The sequence below is a fragment of the Hypomesus transpacificus genome, chromosome 14 (assembly GCF_021917145.1).
Source record: "Hypomesus transpacificus isolate Combined female chromosome 14, fHypTra1, whole genome shotgun sequence".
Lineage (NCBI taxonomy): Eukaryota > Metazoa > Chordata > Actinopteri > Osmeriformes > Osmeridae > Hypomesus > Hypomesus transpacificus.
This window is the reverse complement of record NC_061073.1, coordinates 5212462-5231426: the sequence shown is the minus strand read 5'-3', so window position 1 is coordinate 5231426 and position 18965 is coordinate 5212462. Positions and strand designations below refer to the sequence as shown.

At 43.5% G+C, this 18965-nt stretch overlaps 1 protein-coding gene across 8 annotated transcripts in view; it reads right to left on the bottom strand.

Moving 5' to 3' along the window:
• Positions 1-274: 274 nt before the first annotated feature.
• mef2aa (myocyte enhancer factor 2aa) overlaps positions 275-18965 on the bottom strand; it is a 62382-nt gene continuing 43691 nt past the window's right edge. For 2 of the 8 annotated variants that reach the window (XM_047033192.1, XM_047033193.1), the window contains exons 5-12: positions 16159-16260; positions 15927-16061; positions 14103-14328; positions 8132-8316; positions 5998-6021; positions 4340-4466; positions 4055-4178; positions 275-3866 (exon numbers count right to left, since the gene is read on the bottom strand). In XM_047033192.1, coding sequence (XP_046889148.1) covers positions 3524-3866; positions 4055-4178; positions 4340-4466; positions 5998-6021; positions 8132-8316; positions 14103-14328; positions 15927-16061; positions 16159-16260 — 1266 coding nt within the window. In that variant the 3' untranslated portion in view covers positions 275-3523. Of the gene's footprint in view, positions 3867-4054; positions 4179-4339; positions 4467-5997; positions 6022-8131; positions 8317-14102; positions 14329-15926; positions 16062-16128; positions 16261-18965 lie in introns of all 8 variants that reach the window. The other 6 variants (XM_047033195.1, XM_047033196.1, XM_047033197.1 and 3 more) reach the window with 5 other exon arrangements.

The window sequence follows — 18965 nt, the reverse complement described above, 5'->3', positions numbered from 1 at the left end:
TAAAAGGGGTGAATCTTTACTATATTGTAAATAAGCCTGTTTCATGCCAATGACAAACTTTATGGTGATGACTTTATGGAGTGTTTTTACTCTTAATGTGGACAAAAACAAAGATTTAAAAGTAGTCATTACTCTGATAGTAAGGCACATAGAGTAAATTATTGAGCATACATTGAGGTGTTTAATGAAGCTGTCAGTCTTTTGTTTGGGACTTCACATGTGGACATTATCTAGTTTTTAAATGTATACAGAATAAGCGAAATAACCTAAATTACACAGTGAAAGCCAAATTTTACTTTAGTGAATGTAGAATACAAATGTGTACAACAATATCTAGCATATTATCTTAGTCTTTCAATAAAAGGTTCACTAGAATATTTATTGTATAATGAAGATAAAACAACACATTCAAGGGCAATAAAATCCAGATTAATTTAAAATTCTCTCTTAATGTTGAAACAGTTTGTTTCATTCATGGCAACAAAGTCCAGCTTGTGCCGCCAAACGGTTTGAGCATTCAAACCGAAAACAGCTTCTATGAGTGAACTATTAACTACAAACAATTACCAAATACATAGTTCTGTTTATAAAAGCCATAAAGCAAAGCAGTGTACTCTGGCACAGCAAAGTGAAGTTCTGTGGTATACTTGAATCCTTGTTCTTTCACATTCAACAGTTGCACATTTTTAGACAGTACATGGAGAAGGAGTATCTCTCTAAATAAATTATGCTTTTCTTGTGTGACTCAAATTTGGGTATGTAAGACTGCTCATTATTGATAGCATGCAATGACTGCCTCAAGAATAAGAAATGTTAGGTAATGCCTAAGAAACTTTTTTTTAATGATCTATCATGTCAGCAGTTCTTTGGGATAAGGCTAACTGTGCATATAGAGAGAAACTAGAAAAGTCCCTGATGTCCTATCGAGTGCTAAAGTGTGCAGGTTCTGTACTTTGTACTGATGCTATCAAAATAGATGCTATTCTGTTATAATGGTATTATTGCTGTAAAATCATGGGATTCTAATGGGTTATAGTGTATTGTTTATATTTTTCTGTTTATACAGAACATTTGAATAAAGGTTCTGTTTAATTAAAGGTCAAACATAAGAGAAATGATCTGTTGTAGATTGTGACCAAATTTGAGGTAAACCTCGGTTTCAAGCTCCATTCAGGCAGTGTCACTATTGGACAAGAGGTAACAGTCAAGACCTCATTGGTTCACACCCTGAGCACATGTATCTGAGAATATCCATTCTTATCCAACAGGACTTAAGTTACATCAAGGATGAAGTCTGGGTGTGACATTATGTAATGACCGCGTCTAGGCAAAGTATGGGTTGGGTGCTGCATAGATCATTACCGGCTTATCACCAACTGCTATGAATTCAATGGAGAGGTGTGGAGAGCGTGTCTACAGTACACAAGATATTCTATAACAAATGTAGAGTGATACTCCTCCTGTACAGCAAAAATATTTTATGCAATCCAGCAGTGAGATGAAGTCAAATCATTTGTATTGTTTCAGGTACTATATGATTTAACTGCAGAATTACTTGATTTATGTATGTTCTTGCCACTGTAGGATAGAACAGAATGCAAGCTAGGGGCCCCTGTAACAGACAAGAAATGACTGTGCATGTAAAAGTCTCATCACAAAGAAAACTGTCCACTGTAACAGTGCAACAGGACGTGCTGTGGCTCTTTTCCAGTGAGGCACACTGCCGATGACTGCCCTCAAGGTTTAGCAGGCATTTCCAACCCCAACTAGTCCTTTGCAACAAACATATTATGGTTATATTTTAGTGAGCCAATGAACAAAACAGATTTTTTTTTAAACATTATTATGAGTTAAGTTGTACATTAGGCTATGATATTTACAACGACTAAATTTGTGAACAGGGGTGATCAGGTTTCTCAGAAAAGTGATTGTTCACTTCTATCAAATTAATTGTATATGGATGTGAATGGTTTGATGAAATGGGTTGTGAAATACGTTTTCTTTATTTTGAGCTATGCACATTCACAAAGGCTAATTCTGGGATGCTGAAATTCTTAGGTGCTGAGACCTTGGGTCTAGATATTGGCAGTGTATTCAGCAGCTGTAGATAAATAATGTGTAGGGAGAAACCTTATTTTCTTAAGCCTTGCGATTATGCGTCACAAAATATCTATATTTTTAAAACATTGTAACTTTAACCGTACAGCACTGATGTTACAATTTAGTAAGGACAGACAGTCACTACTATTAAAGGGAAAACGACCCAAAACAACCTTCTGGAAATAAAAACCACTTGATAACGGCAAACATTTTGAAGAACATACTGAATAATCAAAATAGTTCATGTTAAACCAGTGAATACTCAACTCATTAAGGACCTTGCCTTGTAAATTTGGCAGTAATCCACAAAAATAGACTTTTTCCTTGATTCTGGCGATAGTACAATGCATACTTACTCACACCAAGGTGATATATATATATATATTAAAGTTGCTATTTACATAACAAAAACGTTTGGCTCAAATTCTTAATTTTTACAGCAAGTGCTCATGGCTTTTTAGATATTGATTCAAGGTCTGGCTTGCATGTCTTTAAGTATGTTTGCCAAAAAATCTGCACAATTAAAAAGCAACTACAATAAAAACAAAAACATTTGGAGAAAATGTATACTAAACAATATCTTCATCACAACGGAAGGAAATTGAGATTTGGCTTCCAGTACTAATGGCTTGGAGCAGTGTAAGTATTTCTTGCTGTTATGTCACCAGTTCAACTGGACAATTTACTGTTACCTTAATTGCTGATTTATTGAATCAAATTAAAATGAATATTGTTATTGCAGTATATTTTTGCCATCTGTTTATGAACTCCTAACACAATGATTTAGTTTCCACATCCGATAGCTGCTCTTGTTGCCCACCAGAGAAACACTCTTCTACATAAAATAGAAGTTCAGATCACTGAGCGTGATATCTTAAAAAAATTCTGATAAATGTATTCAATAAGTTAAAAAAGAGACATTAAACAAGTTATGTTTACTGTAGCAGTTTTTGAAATGTGAGCTTGACCAATAAACAAGCAGGGGCCCTCAGCTGCAAATAACTGTCTCAGACTTTTTGTGACTCGCAACCACAATAGCAAAAAACAGCAACTACTGGTAAGTGGTGGACTCAACCAGTGACTACAATAATCTTCACTGCTTAATAAATGACTCCTGTAAACCTAATCTGATTTGCACCAAGTACCTAATATCTTCTGATGGTGTATATAATTCAGCAAAACTGCCGATGAGTTTTTCTTTTCTTCATACGTGACGTGTTTAATTTAGATATGTCCTGACAAAATCTTTTTATTTATTTCAGTTGCCATTTTCCTTCTTAAAAAATGATATGCAGTTAAATAATAAGAATCTGATATTAATAGCTTGAGGGAGCCTCCCAACCCGTTCCCCCTCCTGCCCCCCCCCCCCCCCCACCCCCCCTGTGTCTGGCTGGCTGGTGACAGGGGGCTGGACCTGGGCTCTCTAAGTCACCCAGGCGTCCATGCGCATGCGCTTGACTGAGGGACTCTCCCTGTCCTCTGCGCTGGCCGGGGGTCTGCCCAGCCCCAGGTGAGAGTGGAAGTCTGCCCGGTGGTCCTCGCGATCACTTCCGTCGTAGGAGGAGCATGAGGAGCTGAGGCTGTCGACAGGCGAGCGGCCCAGGTCCTGGCGGCTGGGCACCTGCTGCTGCTGCTGCTGCTGCTGCTGGGGGAAACCGGAGGGGGGGACACGTTCTCGCGGAGGAGAGATAGGCTCTGACTTAATGTTGATGTTGTGGCTGGTGTTGATAGAGAGGTTGGAGCCCTGTGGTAGGTGACCACCACCCCTGTGGAAAACAACAGAGACAGTGTCAGTGAGCAGTGTCTACACAGGAATCAAGCCATCGGAGTGACGGTTAAAAAAAACAGGAAACCAAACCCTGTGCATGGCACAGATCTATGTGAATATGTCCAGTGAGCTACGTGGGTGTCTTTGTGAACAGTACCGCAGAGTCTATCCAAGTGGGTTACTCACACCAAAGAGCTGAGAGCTGCCTGTCCCAGTTGATGTTGTTGCCATGCCGACATGGAGCCCAGGGAGAGCCCAGGAGAGCCAAAGCCCTGCAGGGAGGAGATGTCTGCACTGCTCAGGGAGTAGTCTGTAAAAACAACACAGAGCCCGGTGAGGCCCTCACACAGCAACACCTCTCTACACAGGAGAACAGGGCCGGAGCTAGCAGCGAGTGTTGGCAATCTAGGAGAAGGCAGGGGTGTCAGACCTGCCAGGGGATTAGCTACTAGTAGGCGAGGCCAAACTCACCAGGGTTGTAGGAGGTGGGCATGCCTGAGTAGACCAGGCCCTGAGGAGGCAGGCTGGGGGTGGTGACAGACACCACTGGGGTAGCCAGTGACTGGGTGGTCTGGGAACCGCTTATCCTCTGGGTATTCTACAATAAGAAGAAGACAACAGCAGGATTTAGCCAACGGTAGACACAGCAACCTGTAAGTGAATTGAACAATTTAACCTGACACAGTACTACTGATATATATTTTTTTGTTCATGTTCAGGATGAATCAATTATCTTATACAAATGTAGATTAAGGTAAATATCGCACATTATCTCAGTGACAATAGAAATTTTGGAATTAGAGGTTTTTACCATAAGGTGGCGCTATAACTTCATGAGACATTTAACCACATCTCTGACTACAGATAATAGAAAATCTAATAGAAAAATGGCTTGACAATTAAAGATGGCACATCATCTTAGTCTAGAAGTAATTTTATTAGGTAGGTTTTTTAATACAAATTATACAATTATGGTTATACTGTAGGTGTCACAATTACTGATGGTCTTATACAGACCACAGATGAGGGTGTTCCAAAAAAGTTTTGTCATACAGGTTGTCAAATACGTCATCCAAGTCGAGCACAATTCAACTACTCCTAAACACATTGTAACTAGCAAAACATTTTTACAGTAGATAAAGTGATTAACACAGTATAGAGTGATGTAAACAAGTAGTGAATCTAAATAAGTGATGGCCTTTGGGTTGAGCTCATTTTCATACACAAGTCCAGTGCAGTGACTGGCATGCTGTCCAAGCACACAGTGCCTTCATGCAACAGGATTAGCCGTGGTTGAACACTAAAGACAATGTGTACAGTAGCTACACCGATGAGTCCACAATCACATTAAACCCCAAAACTTACTGGTCTGGTCGGTTATAATATATCTGTGCATGCTTATTTTTTGTTTAAGGAAAGAGAGATCATATTGGCAGAATATGATAGATTTCTGTAAGATGACTTGTAAATAACTGAATTCCTAAAGAGGTCTGGCCTCATTATCACCAGCTGACACATTTTCGGCAACACCTCATGATCAGAAGTCTCACCATGGGCTTCTATGACGCTTCCTACCACACACCTTCCTAAAAGATGACATCAGACCAATAATCACATCATTCCGAATGTGGTCATCTCCTTCATTCCAAAGAGTTCAAAACTGGGTGTTTGTGTCAGTGTTATTTCCAATTTCCAGCTGAATTAAACTCAGTCACACTACTTTCAAATGCATACTTTTATTTGGAGGACTGTAGGTGTCTGGTACTGTAATGTTTATGGTCACAAACCAACACGCACACACACGTAAAGCCCCCAGTGACATTGCAAATGTTCCCGGTGCACAGGTGTATAGGTGTGAATCAAACAGGTTGAGGCATCTTCAACAAGCCAAGCCCATAACATGCAGTGACAAACACAACTCTGCTGAAGCCTCCCTTGAAGACAACATTATCCATATCCTCCACCTTCTCTGACTCACAGGATCTTTTGACATATTGCGCTCTCATATTCCGAACTATCTTCACCACCTTTACAGAATTACTGATTTATTTCCTTGCATGTGTTTTGCTGGGATGAAAGTGAAAGCATGTTCAGTCAGTCATTTTTCCTCAGGAAGCGTCGGCACTCACCAAATCCATTTCCTCCTCCTCCGACTGCTCTCAACAGAAGAGAAGAAGAGAGGCAGGGTTACTAGGGAAGGTCTGGAGGACTTTTACAGCCGCTGTCATCTAATACCGCACATGAACAAACTCTCTCTCTGCTCCCGCTGCTTAAGGTCCTGTGAACCCTCTTTGTCACACTCGTGCCCTATCGATTCAAGTGGTTGTGTAATACGGAGGGCTTTCTGTGGAACGTTGTGTTTATCTGAATTCTGAGCACCCCGTGAATAATGCTGCCATTGTTGCAGATGTTGGCTTTGGGCTATTTTAAAAAGATGACCAATAGTTTTTTTTACCGATTGCCTCTTTGACTTGTGAACAGTAAGGAAAAGGGGGTCACAGAGGTCAACTGTGAAGTCCATTAGGGAGCACACTTAAGTTAATAAAGACGTTAAAGCGGCACAAACACTGTATGACATGGACTTCACCTTCCATTAAAACTGTGCTTAACCTCTCATACTGAGGCCACGTCAATACAGCACTCAGTCAATCCAATTACATAACTAGTCCTAAGGCTAGGTGGAATCCTCTGGAAGATGGGTCGCTGACTTTAAAGCTAAATTTGTTCAATATGCTAGTCCAGTTACTAACCTAACAAAAGCCCACTTGTGATCCTAATGTGTGGCTGTGTACTGCTCGTGCATGTCTCTATTAGGCCTTAAGATGTAGGTCAACTTTTCAAAAACAACAGCGAGAGGCATTATCATTAATGGCTGAACAAACCGATGCCTTTCTCAGCCTTTTCCTTGCTGGTGTTTTGCCCTACGCTGAAGAACGTCAGTGTGCTTGAGTCCAACTAGAATCCAGTCTTCCATCTTCTCCGTGCTGTGGGACAGACCGGGCCCAGGCCAGGACTGTCTTAATACCCACACTCAATCAACAGCGGCAGGAAGACAAGACAAGGGTGACAAGATATTATCTAGCTCACACTCTGGGCCCCTGATTAAGCCTTCATCCCCACTCTGTCACACAGAGATGTGATTAATTTAATACCATTATGGCCTAATGACAGGCTGTCTGCAGACCTGCCACAGGCTGCCCCCTCCCTCGGCTGACTCTCCCCATCTGGAAGGGTTAGTCTACAGTGACAGAGCAGGCCCTCCCCCCTGCCGCAGCACCCTGACATGCCAGGGATTGCTGGATCTCTCCCGGCAGAGACAATCCCACGAGTTAGCTCTTCATTAAGAGCTCGCTAAATGGCTCTGTCCTCATGCAAAGTTCACTTGTTGCTTTGCATTCAGCAGCTGCACTTTGAGAATGCTGGCATGGCAACGTGCGTTCTTTACTCTTACAAATCTAGGTGTGGATAGTGACGGGAACATCAAAGGTAACCACCAGGTAATCCTCCGTATATTTACCAAACAAGCCCTCCGTTTCCTGGAGAAACTCCAATTGCTGGGAACACCAGCACTCTGAGCAATACTGCAACTTGGAAAGGGTAGATTGTTGGCAAAGTTCTTAGAAACTATTCTCCCCTTCTATTTTTGTTTCTTTCTTTCTTCTTCTTTTTTTTTTTTTTGCACATGGTGATTTACGACCGTGACAATGTAGTGTAGCCTCAGGTGCTCAGCGTGGTCAGAGATCTTTGCACCTTAATTATTATAATTAGAAAAGGGCCTTTAATTTCAATATGAATAATTGAGTAGCTGTGGAGGCACCTGGGCCTCTAAGATTTGGTCGAGCTAGTCAGCTGTGTTGTGGGGCTTCTTGGCACCCACCACAGACTGCTGTGTGCGATCACCGAAGAATGTAGCATGAGCACGCCTCTCTGTGATTGCTGCTGATGGCAGTAAATCAGAGCTGTAGTTTACATTGTAAATGAGTTCCACTAGGAGAACAAATACAGGTCCTTAGACACCACACACACACACACACTGAGGTGTAGGCAGCAATCCTCCCGGTGAAAACACTAATAACGCCGCGCGCTACACCACAGAGATACCATCAGGGGATGCTGTGGAACTCCCACCGCCACACGCAACATGGGGGTGCGTGGGCCGGGGCTGAGCCAAACTGTGAGACGCCCAGGAGTAGATTTTTCTCTGATGCTTTCCACTTCAGCTGCTCTGCTCCTGTGAAACACAGGGACGGGGGCTGCACTCACCAGAGGAGGCATCATGCCCTTGCTGGATGGAGGAATAACCACCCTCAGGTCTGGCTTGCGGCCGCCCATCCCCATGTTCCCTCCAGGGGGCGGTGGAGACTTGGTGGGCATGACTTTGCCCAGACCGTTTCCGCTGGGCGTGGCCAGGAGTCCCGGGGATCCCCTGGGGTTGATGAAGCCGTTCCCTGCAGACACAAGGGGACACTCAAGGCTGTCAGGAGAGCATGCAGTCATCAGCCAAACTTCCAATGCCCCATTTGAAAACTGCCTGGAACGCTACGGCAAGCAACGTCAAGTGTTCTTAACCCTCTGGGCACTTTTAATAGACTGGGATAATTATCCAGCACATTTACAAAAATAAAACTTCCATTTGAAAATTGATGAGCCTTTCATTCGCCGTGCAAATTATGACATCAAAGTCAGTTGGGATGTTTGGGAATTCACTGAACAAATGTAGTGTGACTGTTTACAAGATCTGAATGGCTGAGACCTATGTGTATGCGTATGTGCTCAGATAGAAATTGCACTTTTACAAACACATTTTCGACAAAACCTGTCAAACTAAGTACTGTACACACAGCTTTACATGAACGTGGAAGATGTCATTTTCTACTTGTCTGTAAGTCATGGTAGTGTAGGGCTAGGCTAACAAAGCTCTGAGTCATAATGCTAGATTACCCACCACCCGGGGTCATTTCCTGTGGCAGGCAGCAGGAAGAGAGAAGAGGGGACGTGGTGATGAAACCGTTTCAGAGTTTGCAGAGATACAGTGAGTAGCAGTCAGTGCAGGCCAAGTTGTGCAGGCATGCTTCAGGCCTAGATGTCAGATCACCACTGTGTCAATGTTCATATGTCTGAGTCTTAGGAATAAGCGGCAAAGCAAAACACGAATTCAACAGTGTACAGCAGTTCACTGTTCAGAGTGTTATTCAGCTGAGCCCTCTCATGAATCAGAAAATTGAAAATGCATAGAACATGGGTAAAAATAATGAACAAAAACACCCTAAAAGAAAGAAAAATCGATGATATCTAGTATTTCATCAACAGATCAGTGTCACACTTCAACATGTAACCGAGTGCCCTATTGTGTTCTATTGAAACACAAGTCCACTGCACAACGAGACGGCTCTCGCTCGCTGAATAAAGGAACAATCCCCGTCTAACTACAGATAAGGACCCCAACAATACACGATCAAATAAACAATTGTGAGGTCCACAATAGTGTCTCGCAGCTGAATCAACACCATTCGCAAGCTTCCATTGCGCTCAGCTCTCTCTTGATCCTATGCTACACTGGACTCACTGCTGCAAATCCAAAGAGTATAGATTTAGCAATAATACCATTTGACCCTCAAAACAGCAGACTGGACAAAAAGGGCAGCTGTTTATTGGTTTAATGATTCGGTTGATAATGCAACTGTCTTCCTGGAATAGTTGCTTTACATTAAAACATTGGATGAGAAAGCTATTCTTGTCTGTGTAAATAACCCATTATATGAATTCCGTTATTTTAATCAGCTATTTCTTCATATGAGCTGACACACAAGTCAAACAATGCACAAAGGAAATACATGATGGGGATGGGTTGCCATGAGGAACATCTTGAAGTGTGTCTGTGCATGTGTGCGTGGTTGGTGGGCCCTAGAGTCCTAGACTACTGTACTCCACATGCAAAAGGTGCAAAGAAAAAACGTTCTGATTATGATCTCAACCCTATGATATATAGTTGCATGGAATCAGTTGAAAATCTGGTGTTGCAATAACGAGAATGTGTGGGCATCACAGGCACATAGACTAGGCCTAGCGAAAAAGAAAAGCTCTGTGACCTTAATTTTACATAGCCGTCAGGCAGTGGTGCTCCACAGCAACAGGCTGATGTGAAATACTGTACACTATGTGCAGTGCAGTGCAGTACAGTACACTGTGCCTCGAAATTATGGTTGGGTCTATGTGTATGGTAGCAGATTTCAGTATTTGTTTAGAAACATGATTGGCATTATATAACAGGACAAATGTGTCCGCAGTTAAGTTTAAGTGAAGATAACGTCTAAAAGCATGAAGGCAATTTTATCCAATACATATGCTAGACCTTTCATTCCATATTCAGAAACTATCCAACCAAACATAAACAATACAGTATTCTCAGAGTAAACACAGAGCTTGTAAAAGGATGTTTGGATTCAATGTTTGTGTAAATAAAAAGACTCATTGTTCCTAAATAATTTAGAAGGCCTTGGGAGCTACATTACATAAGGTATTGTCTTCACGACTCAATCGTTTAGCATTCATTTGAAGTAGAGACAGAAAAAAAGACAAATAACCCTGTTGACCAAACTGTGCCTAGCGCTCAGGTTCTCCATAGAGCTACAGTGCTGACGCTGGCCGGGGTGTCATTAGGCAAACACCAGAGCAGTGCAGAACATATGCATGCATGAATGAGAAAAGATTAATGGCTGCAGAGCGTGGGGCCTCTAATAGATTAAGTGGAAAGGAGAGCAAATTCTATTTATAGGCTCTATAAATGAGCCCGAACAGTAACTGCTCAGACACTGCTTTGGTATTGTTTTGGCACAGGGAACAGAGCATGGGGCCTGAGACGGGCATGGGAGAGAGACTGAGACAAGGTTCGTTCTATTATTCCTAGACCTCCACCATATTCAATGATGAGTGGCCTCCAAGTGTAAGGAGTTGTGTTCAATACCTCCTGATATAGAAAAAGGTAAACTACATGAAGCTTTTTGCAAACATAAAATTGATTTTCAAGGTCCAACAAGAACCCTCAGACATCAGGATGGACACATTCTGTCGGTATCCCAGTAGGCTTTGTAATTTCTCTTTGAGAAACTCTCCAGTCTTAATAAAGGAAGCTGCCTAGCGTGCAGGCATGTTACATAACAAAGAGAACTCTCTTGTTGTATCCTTCATTTTCTGACAAACTTTCATTATTAATTCGGAACCCAGTGAAGGATGGATACATTACAAAGAACTCTGTGTTTTGAATTCTCAATGCACTGCATTGTGAGACTCTATAAAAGACCTCCACATCAAATTGCTAATTGGGTGTAAATAATACACTGTAAATCCAAGATTAGTTGTAATTACATATATCATCTATAATTCTGGAAATCAGGATAGCTTTCAGTCATTATGTGTCATGCCCTAGGTATTTGAATTCCAGCCAAAACAGATGGCTAATTGCAGATAACATGTTTGATTTAAGTGCTCAAGAAATATCTCATTGCTGCTACATTTATTTGCTTGCAGACCAGACAATTATTGAGCCCAGTGGGGTGTCAGGGACAATGTGCTACAATGACTACAGCAGTACAAGTATGGCTTTAACTTGGCATTACTCTTCTCGTCCTTACCCATCATGACTGATTAGCAGTGAAAGTGGTGCAGTAAGCTCTTGCCTTAATCTGACCATATAATATTGACACAAGAAACAACATAGACCAAGGATAACATGACACATTTTACACTTTGCCAGAAAGTACCACTGTCTTATCTGACCGGTCTCTCAGGGGGCTACAGAGATTGGATCAGTGCCACCATTCCCAGGGTTTAATCAGTGATCCAGAACTTTTCCTTGGACATTCTCCCTGCTTGCAAGCCTCTCAGCTGTGATATCTATGCATGATACCAGGGGAGAAAAAGAGAGTGAGGGAGAGTTCCTCCTGCATGCTCTAATCCCTGTGGCCCGTGTCTGCAAGAAACTCCATGCTATGTCAAGAATGGTCACATGACAGCAGAGTGCTTCTCTCTCCCAGAAGCCTCTGGTGTTCCACCCCGGTTGGTACAAACAACAGCTGCAGCCTCCCGGCCATGTGCCAAGTCCTGACACCCCCTGGCATGGCACTCAAAACTGCACCACCCACACCCTCTGCACATCATACCTGCCAGTTACCAGGTCAGCACAACCAACGTAGCGGAACTCGTGTCACTTAATTTGAGGGTGGGAAACAACTTAAGTGTGCTCCATTAGGTGCAATGGTTTTATTTGGGATTGAAAATACTGAAGCAATTTGATTCGGGGGCCACTTGGCGTTGTTAATATATATATATTTAAAAAACATTAAACTGTAATTTATTGTGCTCTTGGGGGCCCTGTGGTGGCCACGGGGGCCCTAAGCAGTCGCTTAGTTCGCTTATGCCTTGGGCCGGCCCTGTCGATGAGGCCCTGGCAGGGAAACAGGCTCCACCTGCCTCTGACTCTGACACTGCAGCCATGACAGGCTGTCTGGTCATTGTGCACACAGGACTTGGAGGGATGTCACGGACGGAATACCTCCAGGGCTCTGCTGCCCTAGGCATGTCGCCTGCCCTCTCCAGCCTTATATGGGCCACTGTGGGCCCGGGTAACCCAGATGCACCTGTCAATAGAGGGAAGGAAACTGGAGGAGAGATGGAGGTGCCAGAAACCCTGTGTTTGTTTACCTGCCAGAGCCAATCAGCTGCGTCAACACTGGCCAGCTGTTAACCCTTTCAGTAACTGCCATGTTGACCCTGAGAGACCAGAGTGATGGCATTTACACAGGCTCCAATGGCTGACCCGATTCCTTAATATTGTGGAAATCCAGAGCCAGCTTACTTTGGACATGGGAAAAACGTCTCAAGGTTTGCCATCACTTCAATATGCGTTGATGACCACGGGCGTTACCGTCCAACCAAATCTCCCAGCTGTTTAGACAAGTTCCTACACGTCAATTCCGCCTTCGCATGCAATGAAATGTGACTTTGACTAGTAATTATCAGCTTAAGTGACACACGCTAGTGTCTGACCATGTCTCATGAAACACAGGCATCCAGCCCAGCAAACTGTGCCAAGGGTGGCAGGGCTACTGAGGGTGGCAAGGTCTGAAGACAGCCAAGGCCTCCCCAGACTGGGGAACTTCCCCTCTGGGCAGGGGCCCACGCCGTTTGATACTGAGAGGTCTGGGGTAGCCAACATGAGACCTAATGAGATGCACACACAGTGATAGAATTAACCATCTGCATCCTTCGGCCAGGATAGATATGTGAGAGCTCGGTCCAATGAAGGAGGTGGCAGAAGGACACAAAGGCTGTTTCTAGTCTGCATAAAAAGGACAGGGCGTCAAACTGGGAACAACATGGTATTTCTAATCCATCTAGTGTCAAATAGTGTCCACTCTGTCTGGACAGCCATGGGAAGCAATGCTGAGTGGGATATCATTCTGTTTATTTTGTTGGCAGAGTTTGCATTTATGCTCTCTTCACTCACTTTGTTTAGCCACCCAATACATTGTTTTCAAGGAATGGCCTTAAGTCAGAGCACAAAATGCCAGTGTCCCTTTTTAAGATATTTTTGGGTTATTTGGTTGGTCAGTTCACATGATTAGTACTACAAATGAATTACAGCGTAGCAGCGTAGATAAATATATAGAGCTCATCTGAAGCTAATGTGTTTCAGTACAGACAAGTGGCAGTGGGATAGTGTTAGTAGGGGTGTTACTGGATGGATGGTTTGACTGAGAGCCTTTAGACAACCCAAGTGCTTCATTGACCCATGTCTTCACCGAATCCCTCCGTATGACTTGTGTGAAAGTAAATAAATAATGTTAGAACATTTCAGTGTGTAGGTCTTTCTGATCAAATTAAATAAGGGATTGTGGATTGATGATGGTCAGTGCTGTCATTATGAAAATGACTTCCCAGACAAGTTAGTTACTTTGTTTAAAGAATGTGGTAGCCCTCTGCTGTGCATGGGAACAATGTATTGGTTCTACTGCATAGTCAAGGGGAAACACTGATGCAGCTGCCTTTAATGATGTCTGAATTATGATGACCACATCTTTGTTGCTAAAGCCTATTTTGTAACTGGCAACACAGTGGCACTACTCTGGGTTACTTGGTACTGTATACCAGAAGGAAACAACATTATCGCGGTGCTAAAATGACCACAAAACCATCTGAAAAGTGAAGACATGAGATGAGGGTGGCCTCCACTGACCTGCATTGCCTGCGCTGGGGGGTCTCTGCGGGCCCCCGCTGGAGCCCACGTTCCTGTGCAGGGAGGCCTGGGGAGGAGACAGCATCCCACTGTCGCTCAGTGAGGCGCTGCCGGCTGCCAGAGCCTGGGTGCTCAGCGGGCCGCCGTGTTGGTAGGCCATGACGTTGGGGTTGGAGACTGGCACTGCCACGTGCATGGAGAAGTTCTGCTGGGGCAACGCTGCGGGCTGCAGAGGGGGGGAAGACACACACACGCAGAGAATCAAAGGCCTGACGCAGACTGGAAGATCCCGGGGGGGGGAGGGGAGGGGTGGCACAGCTGAAAGTGGAACGGTGGAGCAGGCGTGGTGGCATGGTTAACAGAGATGTCTCCATGGAGGTCTGCTGCTCAGCAGATCCCTGCTCACATGATCAGGATCAGGGCTGTCTCTTAGGCAGCAGGTTCCCCGTGGCATGGGGGAATGGACGAGGATACTAAACAATGGAAGAAGTACGATTTCAAGGCATTACAATTCATGGAAACCTTTATGCCATATTTTACAGGGAGTAAAGATGCACCTGGAGAACTCATGGCACACATTACACATCGTTTTTAAACCAATGTATTACAGTAAATGAATTCAAATGAAAATATTTTCACTCAAAACAAATAATAGTATTCAAATAGCATGCCCATTGTAAAACGAAATTGTACCAGGAAACCAGTCAGCACTGCAATAGTCATCACAGCTGAATGTAATGTTGTCATTCTCTACATGATTCATTTGAATCATGAATCATCATGAATCATATTTACTGAATGCATCTTTGCGTTCAGTTCTACAGGGTATCAGACATTGCTGTGGGTCTGTGCCTGTGCAGTGCTGACTGTCCAGTGACTGAGTGGCAGTTACAGGTGAGAATAAATTCCTCCATTCACAGTGTCCAGTGAGACAGTTAGTGATGTCATTAGTTTGTTAATGGCAAACATTAGAGCTCTCCATGTCAGAATCAGGAAAAACAAAATAAAAAAAAACAGTTTCAAAAACAGTACATTCTTGAAAAAGTCTGTGGTTGTCACCCGCAATAAGATCACAATTGTCTAATGTAGCTCTAGATACTTCTAACCACCTCCAGATCATAGGCCATCAAGATGGAGAAGGGGGAGGGGGGGAATACAGAATAAGAGTTCACTGATCTTGGCCCGGAGATGAGGGGAAGACCACAAGTGAGCCCATCAGGGAGGGGACAACTAGGAGAGAACAGAGAGACGGGGGTGGGGAGGAGATACACCACATACTGTAATAGATCCCCTTCCCCCATCACATCCTCCAAGCTTTTTGAAAATAACGTAATGCAATAAAAGAAATATATATAACATTTTGCAATCGGCTCGAGGCCGAAAATTGGGTTTTTGGAAAAAACGAAAGAAAAAACATAAATCACTAAAGCTACATGGCAAACAGGGGGTGGAACAGGATATGTATTACTTTTTCCCTCAGCTTTTCTGCATCTATCTCTGCCTCGCTTTTCTTTAAATGTATCCTTTGGTTTTGTTTCAGATTCATCAGAAAATATTTATAATTCCTCAAGTCCTGAAAAGGTTCCACCTATAATCATTTTGTGATCTTATCAGCGTGTGTCAATAAAGGTTGGAGAGTGAATAAACAAAATCGAAACACTTCAAATGCGCAGAAAAGGGTTATGCTTTGGGTAGTACACGTTTGTTTTAAAGTAGAGTAAAGAAATTGCAGGGTGGGATAACAAAAAACAAGGGGAAAAAGTCAAATCAAGGGTGAAAATCCTTCGTGCCACAAAGCCAAGCAGAAACATTGCATTTACTTACGATTTTATGATTTCTCATCATATTATCAAACTCCTCATTAATTTTTTTATACTTTTCTTCTGTGTGAGGAGTGAGGACATATGAGGCATCGGGGTCCGGGCTATCACAGCCTCTGTGTTCTTTCTTGTTTAGCGCCTGTAGTGGACATCAACATAAAGACAGAAATCAACACAAAAAGGCAGGGAGGAGATAAAGTACTTACACCACAGCGCTTGTACATTAAATCACTCTCTTCGCTTAGTTTGCCGAAACGGTCGTCCATGAGGGGGCTGTGCCCAAAACAGTCATCAGGATCAGGACTGGCACAGTCATTATGTCCTTTGGTTCTTAATTTCTGAAATAAAATTGCACAATTCACAGATACAGCATACATTTTTGTCTTAGCTTAATATCATTGTTTTTGTCTTAGAAAACATCCTTTAAAACTTGATACACAGGTCAAAATGTTAGTAACATGACACAAAGGACCCAAGGAAATATACTAGGTCATTACTGTATGTGATCATAATTGATCATAATTAGGAGTAATTTACATTATGATAATACTAATTGGCAATTGACATTACAATCATGACATTTCAAGTGAAAGGTCCAAGGTGGGCAAAGACACAGAACAGTATATTTGTGGAAGAAATGAAGCCATCCCTCCTTATGCTTTTATCCTTCAGAGTGTTTCAGAACAGGAGAAACTAAATATTGTCCTCTCTCTCACCACCCCCACCCCCTTTCTCTATTCTCCTCCTGCTCTCTCAATGCATGTGTGTGTTCCGATGCATACTGAATTATCTTTCAGTTATCATAATCCACCAAGCTGGAAGACACCCCACCATAAGAGGATAGCACAGAGCAGCAGTTTAAAATGTCCCAGGCTTCCATTCAGCATGGTTGCCACTCTGGGGATCTTATCAAAGTTAAGTAATGTAGGAAATAAAATGGATTATCACACGCGGTAAAAAGCGCTTATTAGAGCATGAAATAGAACGATTATTGTAAGAGCAAAGAGCACACACTGTGGTGTGTGGCGATAGAGAAGAAGTCCTTTATTTATTTTTGGGCTCTTCCAAAAGCCTCCACCTGAGAAGCGAGCCAAATAAAAAACGGTGTTGTGTGGAACATCATTAAAGGTCTGAATGACAGTGTTAACAAGCCTGGCTGACAGCATGTGATATCAGTCCGGCGCACATCAAATATGATTTATACGTGGGCTCTCTAGGTTTCCCTATCAGGATGCTGCAGGTCTAAACTTGTGCCCTTGCCTGTCTGTGGTGTGTTCCTCTGGCCCCCGTCTACAGAAAGGTCACTGACATCTATGGATGCAGGGGCCATAGGCTAGCGGATAGAAGAGGGGCCTACACACACTAATGAGCCCTTAGTCTCAGCCCCTGTCTCCATCACCCTGGAGGTGGAGACAACGTGTGTGTCTGGGTGTGTGTGCGCGCATTCACGCGTGTGCCCATGCATGTGTGTGTGTGTTCAGCAGCTGGTGCTCACTGACAGTTGTCTGACAGTACACTGGGTTCATTCTGATCTGTATCTGACAGTGAGGCTTACACAGCCTACAGCTCAGTATCACACACAGCCCCTAAAACTCTAATTAGCTCAGATTTGGGAGACTAACAGTAGCAGGCTACCAGTATGAACGAGCTGATTGTTTTCTGACTGAAAGGTACAGTATGTCCACAATGGCTGCCCTAGCAAATGTAGGAAACCTCAATTTAACCATTGTTTACTATACCATACACGAAATACTTCTGCATGTGTGCTGAGGGTTTAACGTAATGTAAACATAGCCTTAGTTCTATGAAAGGCACTCAGTTTGTGGGATATCTCCGTAAACTCTCAAGGACAATGATGATACCCAAATGCGCAGACATTCAGATTGACTCCTGCTTGGTGTGGTGTGTGAACTTCAGACATTCTTCTTATTCGAAGAAAACGCCTCCCTGGTTTGCTTCCTGTTTACTGAACAACTCTAGCCCTCTCTAGTTACAGTTCTGAAAGGCCTGTATTTACCAAGGAAACTATGCATGTTCTCCGCCAGACTGCCACACATCTGATTGGGAGCTGCAAATTAAAGTTCCAACCTGCTCATTAGGGGAATAGCTTGGTTGGGCTGGCTAAGCATGGTGGTGTGAGGAGGGCAGCCCAGCCACACACACCCTCCATCTCTGGACAGTCAGGGAGGTTCTGGCTGGAAACTTCCAGAGAGGCACGACAACGCCCTTTCCACAAACCATGGGGCACCCCTTCACCCAGACTGGATAACACTTTGCTCAACAACCAGTTCATTCTATGAAAAGAGGAACATGGTCTAAACATGTGTGGTTTCCCAACACCGCCTGGCTGGTTCTGTAAGAAGTTAACACTGCCTGGCTGGTTCTGTGAGAAGTTAACACTATCTGGCTGGTTCTGTCAGCAGTTAACACTGCCTGGCTGGTTCTGTGAGAAGTTAACACTGCCTGGCTGGTTCTGTGAGCAGTTGACGCTGCCTGGCTGGTTCTGTGTCCGACGTGTTGGTTCCAGAGTGGAGGTCTGGGACAGCACAGCACGTCCATAATTCCTTCTTAAATGACTTGGCATGTTTCGAATGTCCCACAGAGTCTGTCCACAGCTCCCGGTAAATGGATCACTAAATCAGCACATGGCCAAACAGGTGTCCCTTTCCCTGACACCTGCCAGGCCTCGGCACCCCAGCCTGACCAATCAGAGAGAGCGTCATGTTGACATGGCCTTAGAAGGGGCCAGGGGGAGGCCTGAAGGCTACGACCCCAGTCAAACCTGCCCCCCAGAGACTCTGTGACCTAGAAAACGTAGCCAACTAGAATTCATTCATTGCCACCTAAACAAAATGTGTTCTTTTTCCGATTGAAGAAATGTTTTGGACGGATTTCAAAGTAGCCTTCAAGAGTGAAGTGTAGCTGTTTGTTTCTGCAAGATGGCACAGGAAGACAACAGTGAATACAGTCGTGCTTTCAACAACATTTCCAGGGGAGTACTGTGTGTTATAAGGGCTGTGGAGAGGAGTGACGAGGGAACTTG